This window comes from Venturia canescens, chromosome 7 (genome assembly GCF_019457755.1).
Source record: "Venturia canescens isolate UGA chromosome 7, ASM1945775v1, whole genome shotgun sequence".
Lineage (NCBI taxonomy): Eukaryota > Metazoa > Arthropoda > Insecta > Hymenoptera > Ichneumonidae > Venturia > Venturia canescens.
This window is the reverse complement of record NC_057427.1, coordinates 171,240-185,321: the sequence shown is the minus strand read 5'-3', so window position 1 is coordinate 185,321 and position 14,082 is coordinate 171,240. Positions and strand designations below refer to the sequence as shown.

General features: G+C 41.8%; 2 protein-coding genes across 4 annotated transcripts; one reads left to right on the top strand and one right to left on the bottom strand.

Annotated features, from left to right (window-relative positions):
• The first annotated feature begins 382 nt into the window (after window positions 1–382).
• On the top strand, window positions 383–6,618 carry Cont (Contactin). 2 transcript variants are annotated; one of them, XM_043422855.1, is made up of 8 exons: window positions 383–539; window positions 851–1,179; window positions 1,405–2,301; window positions 2,424–2,526; window positions 2,672–3,144; window positions 3,349–3,627; window positions 3,758–4,207; window positions 4,303–6,618. In XM_043422855.1, exons 2-8 carry the CDS (start codon window positions 891–893, stop codon window positions 5,487–5,489), a joined length of 3,678 nt encoding a protein of 1,225 aa, XP_043278790.1. In that variant the 5' UTR covers window positions 383–539; window positions 851–890; the 3' UTR covers window positions 5,490–6,618. The 2 variants fall into 2 exon arrangements, with proteins under 2 accessions (XP_043278790.1, XP_043278791.1); XM_043422856.1 differs by lacking the exon at window positions 383–539 and adding an exon at window positions 546–691.
• A 222-nt stretch (window positions 6,619–6,840) lies between these two features.
• Window positions 6,841–13,990, bottom strand: LOC122412891 (sodium- and chloride-dependent GABA transporter 1-like). Of its 2 annotated transcripts, none has more exons than XM_043422861.1 (9): window positions 13,568–13,990; window positions 10,935–11,326; window positions 10,490–10,826; window positions 10,237–10,420; window positions 9,818–10,085; window positions 9,290–9,664; window positions 8,868–9,170; window positions 8,608–8,775; window positions 6,841–8,458 (listed from the first exon to the last, which is right to left on the bottom strand). In XM_043422861.1, the coding sequence occupies exons 2-9, from the start codon at window positions 11,091–11,093 to the stop codon at window positions 8,369–8,371; spliced, it is 1,884 nt and encodes a 627-aa protein (XP_043278796.1). In that variant the 5' UTR covers window positions 11,094–11,326; window positions 13,568–13,990; the 3' UTR covers window positions 6,841–8,368. The 2 variants fall into 2 exon arrangements, with proteins under 2 accessions (XP_043278796.1, XP_043278797.1); XM_043422862.1 differs by having other exon boundaries at window positions 10,526–10,826.
• Window positions 13,991–14,082: the final 92 nt, after the last annotated feature.

Here is a 14,082-nt window from a genome sequence, read left to right as displayed (position 1 = left end):
TTCGATAATTATGACGTGTCATATCCTTCCAAATAAATTTTTATTCATTTTTATAATTTTATAGTCTCGTGCGCGCGGTGGTCCTATACGTGCGTGCTTTCCTCCTTACCGTATACGTGATCTTATTAGGATACTTTTATTGCGTCTCCTTCTTACAGGACTTACGTATTGAGGAATAGCGTTTCGAGCGTTCAGAGTTCCGAGTGATGCTTTCGCAGACTAAAAATTTTACTAGCCTATTTTTTTCTTCTTTTTCGACAGACACGACGACGACACGACTACTATGTGATGATGACGATTACCTATGCAGACTACAGACATCTAGCGCCCGCTTCTGCTATCAATTGTACTCTCTCTCGCATTTCGCCTTGCGGTGGTGCAGGAGGAGGAGGAGGAGGAGGAACGGCGTTGTTGGTATGTTGGTTGCTGTTTTGGTGTTAGACCGTGGGACGACCGAGGACCAAGTTTAGTTTTTGTCTATTTCGTTTTTCATGGCGAACAATAAGAGACCACAATATCTTTGATAGTTTTAAAAAAAGGTATGTTCGTGAAATTCACATTGTAGATATGTTGAAAGAAAAACAGTGACGGTTGTGAATCAAGTATAAATAATAATGGTTAAGCGCTAGTGCTTGTGAGTAATTCCCTGCCACTCCCTCATCACTCCCCTCCACATTTTTTTCAACGCGCTGTGAGTAATATACCAAATGTATGACTATTTTTAATTGCAAGCCGTAATTACGACAAGATCGATCTGATTTTTGGATCATTTTTTTTTTTGCATATATCCCAGTAACGACGATCGGCCATTCTTTCATGACAACTTTATATATTGCTTCTGTTTCAACAGGTGGGACTATTCGTCCCCAAAAAACGTATATAGAAGAGCCATGGCGATCAATATATTTTTATTTGCCATATTCTCTGCTCTAATTTCGTATTGTCAACCGCAAAATATATATTACGACGATACTCGATACAATTGTCCGAAGCATTGGACAAAATTTCAAGAATCCTGCTACCGCTTTGTCAAAAGCCCGCTCAAACGGAGAGAAGAAGCCAGGCGTACTTGTCAGGCCTATCAGAGCGATCTTTTGTCCATCAATTCTGTGGAAGAACATGGATTCATTTTGCAACAATTACTGTGGCAGGATCCGCAGCATCGTACTTGGTACACGGGTAAATACATTTTCTGTTCTTATAGATGTATTTTCAAACGCGAATATACGTCTGTTCACGATATTACAGCAAAAACATTATAACGCACGACGAGGCATTTTGACGCTTCGAATAGAGAATCGAATGAATTCCTCGCAGGCTACTATGATTCCATTAGAAAATTCAAACATCCGTCTAATGCGGTACCTGCGCCTCGACTGATGGGAAAAAAAAAATTATTTTCAGGCATACGACAATCGGGTGGGTACTGGTCCAACGAGCCGGACAATACGCAGTTATTGAATATGGAATCTGCATTTCTGCCGGATCACAGCGACGATCTTGTGAATCGAGACTATCTCGCCTATTCGTTCAACAGTGATTTAAAACGATGGGGATTTGAAAAAATGATAGGCAACGACACGCTTCTGTATATCTGCGAAGCGCCAGTTTTGCAGCTACACAATCTCGCAGAGGACGACAGAACTTATACGTACGGGATCGACATAGACAATCCTCTTCGTATACCCAGAGGCCCCTACTTCATAAACCAACCTGTAAACAAAATTTTTGACATTCCCAAACGTGGACAAGTTAATCAAGTCTCTTTAACGTGTATCGCGGGTGGTTATCCAACACCTACGTACGAGTGGTTCAAGGAACATTTCGAAGACGCTCGCTTAATCGCTACACCCATTGACCCACTTGAAAATCGAAGATACACGCTAAGCGGTGGTTCTTTAATTATCAACAATCCATCCCAAAGCACCGACCGTGGCTCTTATCATTGCAAAGCGAGCAACGAATATGGCACTATTATTTCCGAAAGCGTTGAACTCTCCTTTGGTTACATGCTTGAATTCAATCTCAAACGTTCCGACGAACGGGGTGAACAAAATTGGGGTAAAGCCGTATATTGCGAACCTCCCCATCATTATCCGAGTGTCAAATATTATTGGGCACGTGATTATTTCCCAAATTTTGTCGAGGAAGACAAACGCGTCTTTTCGTCGAACGATGGAACACTTTATTTCTCCGCTCTCGAGCCTATCGACGAGGGAAATTATTTGTGCAACGTTCAGAGCATCGCCTCCGATACCGGCCGTAACGGTCCGCTTTTTCCACTCAAGGTTCAACCTCACTGTGAGTCAATTTACCGCTTTTTTTTTTTTTTTTTTTTTTCAACCATCATCCGGCTCGTTTAATATTCATTTCCAATACTCGTCGTTATTCGACATCACCATTACTTTATTTTTTTTTTACAGCGTCTTTTCAACAATTGAAGTTTCCAAATAATTTTCCAAAAGTCTTCCCGGAAGCACCGATTGTTGGCGAAACAGTGCGTTTGGAATGTGTCGCATTCGGATAGTAAGTATTTTCAATTGAAAAAGAAGATAAAGTATAAATCCAACAGCAATATCATCAATACTAATCGGTGAACATTCGAATGGTGGAAATTATTGAAAAACATTATTTTACGTTCGTCGAGGTTTAACAGAGTTGAAATTTTCAGTCCCGTCCCTTCCTACAACTGGACGAGAAAAGGATCCGCGTTGCCCAGAGGTGCTGAATTATCGAGTTACAATCGTGTTTTAACGATTCCTCGTGTTCGAATCGAAGATTATGGCGAGTACATTTGTCGCGCCGACAACAATCGTCTTTCCATCTCAAACTCGGTCTGGCTGACCATTCAGGCTACGCCTAATTTCACAATCCCTCTCGAAGACAAACACATGGACAATCGTGCTGATCTTACATGGATGTGCGAAGCTTTCGGTGTTCCCGATGTCACCTACAATTGGTTTAAGAATGGAAAACTTCTAGACAATACGACTGTACCACCGGAAGATCGCGATCGTTATTTCATACAAGATAATGTTCTCAGAATTCAACAATTGGATCCTGAACGAGATCCAGGAATGTATCAATGTCGTGCCAAAAATCAACTTAAAACGGCTTACTCATCCGCCCAGCTTCGAGTATTGTGTGAGTTTTTCTCGTCTTCCTCGCGCACGCATCAATTTTTCGACTACCCCCATTTTATTTAACTATCCCTCCTTTAAATTCTTGTTTCATGAATTATGTGAAAAATATCAAAATCAGTTGTATTTCAACAGCAAAGAGTATTTAACACGAGGGTGTGAAGAATAATAAAAAAATATTTCATTTCGATTTAACAAATATGAGTAGCACTGAAGCCATCGTTCAAAAAACGTCCAATGGAACCAGAAACCTACGCTGCCGAACGGGGCAATGTAACGATCGTTTGTAACCCCGAAGCCGCTCCTAGGCCGAAATTTATTTGGAAAAAAGAAGGAAACGTTCTGGGCGCGGGTGGACGAAGACGAATTCTTGAAAACGGAAATCTCATAATAAGTCCTGTCTCTCGCGATGACGAAGGAACTTATGTGTGTACGGCGTCTAATCAATACGGAAGTGACGAAACGTCTGGACGACTCATTGTTCTACGTAAGATACGTCACCACTTGTATCAATCTCAAATATGAGTCGCGCAAGGCTTTCTTTCCAAAGCTCTTGTCGTTAGTCGCGACAGCAATGTTTTTATGATCTAAAAAGCGATAATTATTATCTACTTTAGGTGGTCCATCGTTCGTTGAGTCTCTACCACCGAGGATTATAACTGCCGTGATGTACAATCAGACTCTTCGTTGTCAGGCGGAGATTGAATCAATATTGGACGCCGCTTATATCTGGACTCACAACGGTATACGGATAAGGGACAAAGATCTTAAAAACAATCCACGCATAAAGATCGACAATGGTATACTCGATATTATAAACTTGACGCTCGCTGACGCTGGTGAATACGAATGTATAGTCGAGAGCGCGGTAGGCCGAGTAGTTAGCAGAACGAAAATAATAGTGGAGGGTCCACCGGGACCACCGGGCGGCGTACAAGTTGTCAATGTTGTCAAAACATCTGTGACTCTTCATTGGACCGACGGGGCTTTCAACGGTCGACCAATTAAATTGTACACGATAGGCGCAAGATCGTTATACGTCGATAAATGGTTCAATCTCACCGAAAGTAAGTACAACGATTACTTCTTTTTATTCAATACCGATTTATTTCTCTTCTCTTTACACGCCCTGTTTTACCACGGTGGTAACGCTTTTTTCCAGATATCCGAGCGGAGGAGATCGACAGGTACACAGGCCGTAAGGAGGTATATCTTGAAAAAATACTGAATCCTTACACAACTTACGAATTCCGGGTATACGCAGCGAACGAGTTGGGTTATGGGCCACCGTCATTGCCATCCCCAAAGTACAGTACACCACCGGACAGACCGAGTAAAGCGCCTTCGAACGTCGGTGGTGGGGGTGGAAAACAGGGCGACCTGACGATAACGTGGGACCCGTTGAAACCCGAGGATCAAAACGGGCGTGGAATATACTATAAAATTTATTGGCGTCGCCGGGGCGCCGATACCGAATTCCAATCGTTAACGTTGAAGAGTTACGGGAATATTGGCTCGTACGTCGTTCGAATTCAGGACGAATATTATTACACGCAATACGACGTAAGGGTACAGGCGATAAACGAGGTCGGTATGGGACCAGTTTCGGAAATTGCAGTTATTTACAGCGCCGAAGAAATGCCGAGAACCGCTCCGCAGGAAATCGTCGCCGTCAGTTACAACAGTACCAGTTTGAACGTAACGTGGAAACCTTTGGACGGATCGAGAGAAAATGTACGAGGAAAATTGATCGGTTATCGCATTAAATATTGGCCGGACGAGGCTAAAGAGGACGATGCGATTTATCATTTGTCCCGCACTACAAGACCTTGGGCACTGATCGTCGGCCTCCAACCCGATCGTTTCTATCGCGTCAAGGTAATGGCTTACAACTCGGCAGGCGCTGGACCCGAGAGTGAACGTTACATCGAAAGAACTTATCGCAAAGCTCCGCAAATGCCACCGAGTTCCGTCGAGCTCTACGTCGTTAATCCATCCACCGTTTATCTTAAATGGCGTTACGTTCAACCCAGTCTCGATGAAGAACCCCTCGACGGCTTCAAGGTTCGCGTTTGGGAGCTCGAACAGGATATGAGCACTGCAAACGACACCGTCATTCCCGGTGGCTCCAAACTCGAAGCATACATCAATAATCTAACACCCGGCAAAACTTATAATCTTCGTGTTTTGGCCTTCAGTCGTGGCGGAGATGGACGAATGTCCAGCCCCATTACTCAATTCCAAATGGGCGATCCACGAGAATTCAGAAATGCCGCTACTCATAAAATTCTTAATGCCGGCCTTGGCATTTCGATTCTTCTTGTTTTGTGGATGCAAGGCTTCGTCTAGCAGCCATCGCGACGCCGCCATTTTATAAATCTCTCCGCAATGAGATCCCTCGGACAAGACTATTGACGAATTTTTTAAACAAACGTTTCAAAAAAAAGTCTCATTATAATATATAGTGTTTAGAGTGTTTTGACATAAAACTCTCTAAAAGTCAGGCAGCAATTGAAATTTTCGTCACACCCTCGATCATGCCTATCGCTGTCGAAACACGGAAAAATTCAAATGAAAAGTATATTGAGGCTCCCGAATCGGTTAGAGCCATATTCATTTCTTATAATTGTGAACATATTTGCGAACGTAACTCACCAATTGTTTATTTCAATTTTCTTTCGAAACCGAAATACGCTCAATCAAAGAATTCACATGATTTCAGAGATCAAGTTTTCTGTGTGATGTTTCCAGCCGACTCGCTGTCGCGCATTTCATAATTGTAACTACAAAGCGAATGTGTAACTACAAAGCTGCGTTACAAAAGTTCGTCAAGGTTCTTTGTATTAGAATCGTCCCGAAAAATGTATGCACGGAGTGGTTCATAATTCATTTATACCATTGACAGTTGATTGGGTCGCCGATATATTGTATCTTTACCCATGACCTAAAAAACGCATGTAAAGTTTGTGTTTTTATATGAATAATCGTTTTTTATATATATATATATATATATATATATATAATTTTTGCACCGATAGTACGAAGAGGTAAACACATCGCGACTACTCAAGACGATGTGCAACACGCGTTTCCGTCCATACCATCCCAACTAACAAAAAAATGTCGACATTTTATTGAATAGATATATATATATTTATAGCGACATATAAATATTGTATATTAAGACTAAGCCTGTTGTAAATTTCATTACTAAATGCGACGGGATGGGCTCTTTTTAGATATATTTCGCTCTAGGAATCTCTCTGCGGGAGCTCTCTTCGAAACGAAATCTTCGTCTCTTCCGCGGTGTTAAACGAGAAACGTTGAACGAGGAAGTACCAGCTACAACCGTCGATTAGTAATTCAGATTATTTTCGTTCTTTTCTATAAGAGAGAACAACATAAAACTTGTTTTGCTACTACTACATTTGTACCGCTCGATTGATCATCAATGGAGAAATACATTTTTTTTACATTATCGTACGTTTCACCCACTTTATTCACTTGAAGCGAACACGCCGGAGGGGTAAAATCCTTTTCTCCGATACGTCTAATTGTTTATTTCGCAACGCAATGCACCAACGCATCGTCAATCTGCAAAAATGTATATTTCTTATTCTTATAATACACACCTTATTATTTCTTCACCGCGAGCGAGAGGCTTCCAAAAAATCAATGGTAAAATGGTCGATTCATCGAGTTATTTGAACAATCAATGTGTTTATTCATTTCATTTGATAGATACAGTGATGAGGTTCTCGTCTAATAATTTCAAACGATGTTACAACTTGGATTATACAGGGATAATTGAAAAGTAAAATTTTTTGAAATTGACGAAACACGAGTAAGATAAAAAGATAGACTCGGTCGAAAGAGGAATTATTAACGTAGAAAGTAATAAAAGAATAAATTGATGAGAGAAAGCCAACGTATCATCGACTCCGTGCAACATGAGGTACGCAATCATAATGATATATACATCTAATTCATATTCGTATGGCATAATAAGATAAAGGAGGCGTATGCAATTATGGTGAATACACATATATATGTTTGTTCTCGCTACCTCTCATTGACCGTATAAGGACGGTCAATTTTTCAATACTTGCTTCGAAACCTATATATATATTCGTTGGTGCGCGCGTGCGTGCGTATATCGCTGCTGATCGCGCGTATATATATATACCACCATTATCAAAGTACTCGCGTGTGTTATTGAAAAATTTTTCTCTTAAAAAATGGTTCGATAAGCAAGCAGGCGTTAGTAGTTCCGAGTTCCGAGCGAGCTTGGGCCGGGTAATTAGGAGTAAGGGCTTACTCCGAGATATTGCAGATATAAATATATCTTCTATATAATTTCAAATGCGGATGTATAACGAGAAATGCCGCTCATCCCCTCAAACCCGAAGCGCTACTAATTTGCACGATTGTAAAAAAAGAAAGAAAAAACATTCTTTGGGGGGGAGGAGGGAGCGAGTCGTCAAACTACATTTGATTCTCCTACATATATACATATGTATAAACATACATCTACATACATATATATAAACAAATATACTATATATATGTGGATGTATATTGAGGTATATACTAGTCTTCTAAGGCTAGTAAGTATTCGCGTATAGAGCCCGGCATATATATACGATATATACGTTTTATTCCCGATATAATATCCTCTTTCCACATAAGAGCCACCATTTTTTTTTTTTATCATATTTTACTTTTGAAACGACCTCGACTTCGACCTCGAGAAATTCAGATCTCGTATTCTAGCTAGGGGCAACTATACATCGCATCGAGATTCGAAGCAATTTTCATCGTTCTTTATCGTCGATAGATGAAAAAAAAAAAAACCATCTTGACTCGAAAGTTTTTGTAACAAACGAGAACGTTTGCGAATACAAGTATTAGAGTTTTCATTATTTATTCTACGTACCGCGTTGACCTGCTCTGCTGCAACTGGTATTTGATAATGATATTACTGGAATCCCGAACAAGTCCTCGTTTTCAACGATTATTTCTTTTTATTCGCATCGATAAATTCCAATGAAACGTCAAATTTGATTATTTTCGTTTTCCTTTCCTTTAAAATTCCAACGTCAAGCGAAGAAAAACGCAGAGCAAAGAGATTTATGGAAGAATATAATGTTGTGAGAAATCGAATTTGGATGAAATATATTTTTAGTTATTTACGATTTTCCAAAATTTTCTCTTTAAAGAATTTTGGTCTAAAGAGGCGAAAGTTCGACCGCTGGTAGACCCATTTTTGTTCGCAACCTCGTGACGTCCTCATCTATTCTGACGAGTAACTTGAATTTCTGGAAGTAAGATCGATGAAAAGGAATTAGGCGAAATTTTGTTTTGTTTTTTTTTTTTTTTTTTCTCATCTGGATTTGTTAGCCGCGAACGGCCCAGGTATAGGATGCATTTATAGTTGTAATTGTACAGAGTAAACGTGAATGTTTACCGTAGTCGTGTCGCCGGGTGTCGTAATCCAGATATAAATCATGTAGCCGGGTATGCAAAGCATCGAGGATAATGCCGTGAACCAGCCAAATACGTGGGACCACCAGGGATACTCGTACTCCAAGTACTTGACCGGCGTCCACTGGACCAAATTGAAGAAAAAAACGCCCTGAAACAGTTATTTCGATAACAAGAAAATAATCGTATTCGAAGAGATTGTATAAATGGGGATCGCGCGTTCGAGCGCTTCCTCATACGAACAATGCATATCATCGGAGTTGTGAAACACCAACAGAATTTCCACCAGACGATAGGATAATAGCCGATCATGTCGCGTATGCCATCGTAAAATCGGTTAACACCAAATGCCCAGCTTATCGATACGCATTCGAAGAATATGAGGAAGAGAAGACAAAAACCGGAAACCGCGTAGGAATCTAGTATTTGGAAGACGTACATTCCTCCTTCGGAAACGCACGATAAACCAACCAAATACGAGAGGATGCACACGATCGCGATGAATATTTCCTTGCGTCTCCGGAGTAGATGAGGCCACTCGTCCACCTGACGATGGGGAAAAGATTCATTTGTTTGATAAACATTGGCTGGCGCGACGTTAGACGTTATTTGAGAAACAAATAAAATAATTATAGCGTCGCGGCGACGCCGCTCTTTTTATTTACCATGGCCGTTATGAAGCCTTCCATAGTGCAAAATTGCGAGTCGAGCCCGATAAGTAGGAGCATGAAGAAGAAGAGACAGGACCACATTGGGGCACCGGGTAGTTGGAGGACAGCCGATGGATAAGCGAGGAAGGCGAGACCCGGACCGGAAGCGGCGACTTCGGCGACGGGTTTCTGTTGCTCGTGGGCCATAAATCCAACGACGGAAAATATTACGAAACCGGCAAACATACTCGTCGACGAATTCACCGTGCAAACGATAAGGGCATCCTTGTACACGTTGTTACTAAATTTGTTGTAACTACCGAGTGCGACGAGGGTCCCAAGACCGAGACCATACGAAAAGAATATTTGAGTCACAGCGTCGATCCATACCTGCATGCGCGCATCATCGTCGTCGTCCGTGTGCCGAGAGAGCCGGGGGGGGGGGGGGGGGGGGGGGTCATAAAAAACGATCGATCAATCAATCATATTCGACAAAATAATTTATCCCGTATCTCGATAAACGCGGGGGCGCCTTTTACTCACCTCGGACTCTTTGAGCTTGGATAAATTTGGACTGACGTAGAATCGTATTCCTTCCATCGCTCCTGGTAAGGTAATACCGCGAATGAGAAGAATCGTCAGGAGTACATAGGGAAATAATGATGTAAAGTATACGACTTTGCCGGTCCATTTGACACCTTTCCAGATGCAGAAGTAACACATTATCCAAACTACGAGCAAAGTAGCCGCGAGCTCCCAGCGTATCGAGCCAACGCTCTCGATACCGTCGCTAATTTGAAGAGCTCGTCGTCTGATATCAAGATAAATCAATAATCAATATTATTCAATATGATCAAACAGAAAAAAAATTATACACCATCGATATTTCGCCTTGATCGTCATGCAGCAGCAGCGGCAGCGGCAGCGGCAGCGGCGGCGGCAGGACTGACCGGCTGACTTACTCCCAAAATTCTTTAACAGGATCCGTAAGATCCGATGCCGATACGTTCAGTTGGTTCAACGAGCACATTTTAACGAGATTGTGATTACGCGTCATTTGATCCCAACACTGAAGAGATCTCCTGTCATACGGATTTACACAAGTTTTTGTATTCCACGGATTGTTGCAGCTACCCCATGGCAAAACTGTTGATTAATTTTCTCTTTTATTCTCACATTTATTCGGTCATTTTGTTGAATATAAAAAAGACGCACGTGCTGCTGGGGAAGAACTCGCTAATCGGAACGTACCACTCCTCATGGAAACGAAGAAATAAAAAATAGCCCAGGCGAGAATAACGATATAGTAGACGTTCATCCAGCAGGACATTACGGCCGCTGCGTAACCGATACCCTTGAAGAGCGGTGCTATTTTGAATACACCGAGACCACCAATCGTCAACATTTGTCCAAGCGCAAGCTCCATGAAAAACATGGGTATTCCGGCCAATATAAGCGCGAGGAAATATGGAATGAGAAACGCTCCGCCTCCATTTTTGTAACACAAATACGGGAATCTCCAAACGTTACCGAGACCTATGGCCAAACCGACCTGTTTTCCAACGACACACATTCGTGATTTCAAATATATCCTCGCATTACTATATATAATAAATAAATGTTGTATTTATCTAATTATTGGATGAACGAATCCACGTACCACACTCAGAATGAAATCCAATTTGGTGCTCCACGATCCTCTTTCGGGAAGTTCATTTTGTTTGGGTGTCGGTGAGGCGCACATTAAATTCAACGCAGCTCTGACTTCTTCGATATTCTCAGCTTCGGCGAGCTCGGGATCTCTCGTCGTTTCCGTCATTTCTTGTCCACCCTTTTCTATATACGATTTTCCTTTTTCCTTTTTTCCTTCTTCCTCTACGTCGATTTGCAGATATCGGCAAATTCCAGGCGTCTACGCTTCGGTACTTAATATATCTTACGTCTTGAAGGCAAGCGTATAGGAACCAGCAGCCTCGGAAGCATAACCCCCGCCAACTGACGGCTCAGCCCAGTGGTACGCGTTTTTGCCCGTTCCGCCCCCCGACGTAATTCCTACAATAAGATGCAAGGCCGCGAACAGAAAACAAACGGATACCTTTTTTTTTTTTTTCTTTTTCTTTCACCTCTATTGCCGCAGCAGCGGGCGAGAAATTCGAAAGCGAAGGGCGTACATAAAAAAAAAAAAAAAAAAAAAAAAAAAAAAAAAAAAAAAAAGAGCTAAAACCGCGGTGAGGAGACGTATTATGACGATGACAAGAAAAAAAGGTCTGCAATATATAATTGCGAGACGGTACTCGCGCATGCATCAAAAGCCGATCCTATATACCACCCGACTTTCCGGCCTAGTTTTTTCCGGCACAGGATACAAATGAAAAGAAGATATAGAATCGAGCCCCGAGCAATCGCGGGAGATGGCTCTTTGGAAGAAAATCTGCGGAAAGCTATTAGCCGTTATAGCGGAATCCAAGGTGTCTCTCGCGAGACAATGGGGATATGCCGCGCCCCGGTAAGGAAGGATGAACACGAAAAATGAGCTTTTTCGTAGCCCTCTACTCATTTCTACTCATCATCATATATACCGCGCTCAAAGAGACATTGTCGCGAGCTGACCCATTAACCCTCGCACATACCTATATAAGCGTCGCTATACAAAAAAAAACCATTCCAGCTCAACCAGCCTACGGCATGTACTATTTTTTTTATCTATACCCTAGCGACACATCTTACATATACCTACTTATATTATTTTTCTCTAAATCAGTTATCTTGTAACTACTATTGTAAATATTTTCATCGCGAGCATCCTCGCTATATTCCCGAAATCTCAAATTTTCATTTATATTTGCTACTAAATGTTGCGCCCTCTGCAATTAATGATACCTTATACTTTGCGAATTATCCAAATATATATAATTATACCTATTTTATTCGACCCATTTATTTTCAAACAATTTTTCTATATATAATCTACGATAAAACGTTTAAAACTTGAGTATATATAACAACGGTATCATTATACATTATTTTATAATATTGATCGTATTAAAAAAAATGGAAAAACTCGTAACGAATCTAATGCTCGCGTCATTACTCTCGCGTCATCTTTCGTACATGGAATAGCCGAACATCTATATATTGGATAATTAGGCCGCCTCAACCGCGCGTTTCCGAATAACGTGATTAAAGGTGCTCCGCGCAGCGAGTGATTTCTTCCCTGCATACGAGCGATTTCTAACAGATTAATCCTTCTTTTTTTTCTTTCTCTTCGATTCCATATTATCTTATTTATTTCACCGCAAAGTATATGTTGAATAATTTGTTTTCCCGATCGAGGCAATAATAATATTACTATTTGCGATATGACTGCTCGAAAATGTTTGTGCGGAGCATGAAAGGAGCTGCATCCAGATATTATTATTTCATTACCGCAACTATATTATTGACAATTGACATATCCATCACGTCATAATTCCGCATAATGAATAAGAAACCGCGGAAAAGAAGGTGAGCGGAGGGAGGGGGTGTGTTGGCGTTGGTGTTGCGGCGGTGGTAGAAGGAACCCGCGGCAACACCAGCAGGAGCGTTAAATACGTATGTCCGGCGGGGACTTTGCTCTCTCTCTCCCTTGCTTTCCCGCTCTTACGACCTAATAAAAATCACGATCGTACATACAGCTATAGAGCCCTGCTGCTATGGACACACGTCAAATTTACCGCCCCTACCTTCGCTCCCTCTCCAATATATATACCGTCCTCCGGCAACTCATCCGTTACATCGAACGCGCGCGCTGCTCCCTCTCCCTCTTCCTCTTCCACGCTCATAAAAAACAGCTATATTCTAATTAGTGTCCGAGGAAGTGATGTCTCAAGCCCGGTGGCCGCCCGGTCATCGCGGTATCATCGAAGGGTCGCGATCGTTCGCGCAACCGTACGACTCGACGCGATTGCCGGCCGTTTTCTTCGTCTATGGCGGGTTCGCGCTCGCGCCCCCTGACACGCCAGAGAGAAAGAGAAAAGAAGGAAAAATAAAGAGTAATATCGATTGATCGATCCGATTGATCAACGATATACGCAGTATAGTGTATTGGCCAACTCGCGGTACCGAAACTTTACGTCTAAATACACGACGTATTTTGAATTTTGATTTTTGATTTTGAATTCTTCTTTCAATCATGTATATATGCTATACTACTATTCTGTAACAAGTTATTTGTTTCTATATGTGATGAATCGGTTCGCGTGTAGCGGGTATACTCGCGTTATATTTCTATAGTAATGATGCAAACTTATTCACCTCGCTGTTACAGGGCTTTGCTGCGCCTGCGGTTCAGGCGGGATCTTGGATGAAATAATCACCGCGTATAGGAGAAGCACCAAATATTCTCATCGAAGCGAACCGATTTTCGATCAATCGCCCAGCTTGCGAATAAAATCACGTACGATCCCGCGCACTTTTTATGCGCCGAGAAGCATCGGTCCTCGCACCCGCGATTTAAATAAATAATAGTTTTTTTCTTATTTTATCGGACTATGTCTCGCAAAATGATTTACGCTAAATTGAACAATGAAAAGTTTATCGGTCTATTTCGAAAGGATTATTTATTTGTTTATATTCGTATATTCTTGTGGCGAAGCTTCTTTATCTCACACTTGTTGCACACGGATCGACGATATGAAAGAGCCGCGCGTGCGAACGGTGGTCCAGCCCGCGAACAACTGATCCGAAAGGAACGATACCGTGTGTACCGGTACCCCCAACTACGTCAGGGGAGAGGGATATTCGCCAAGATGAAAAAAATATAGGGGATC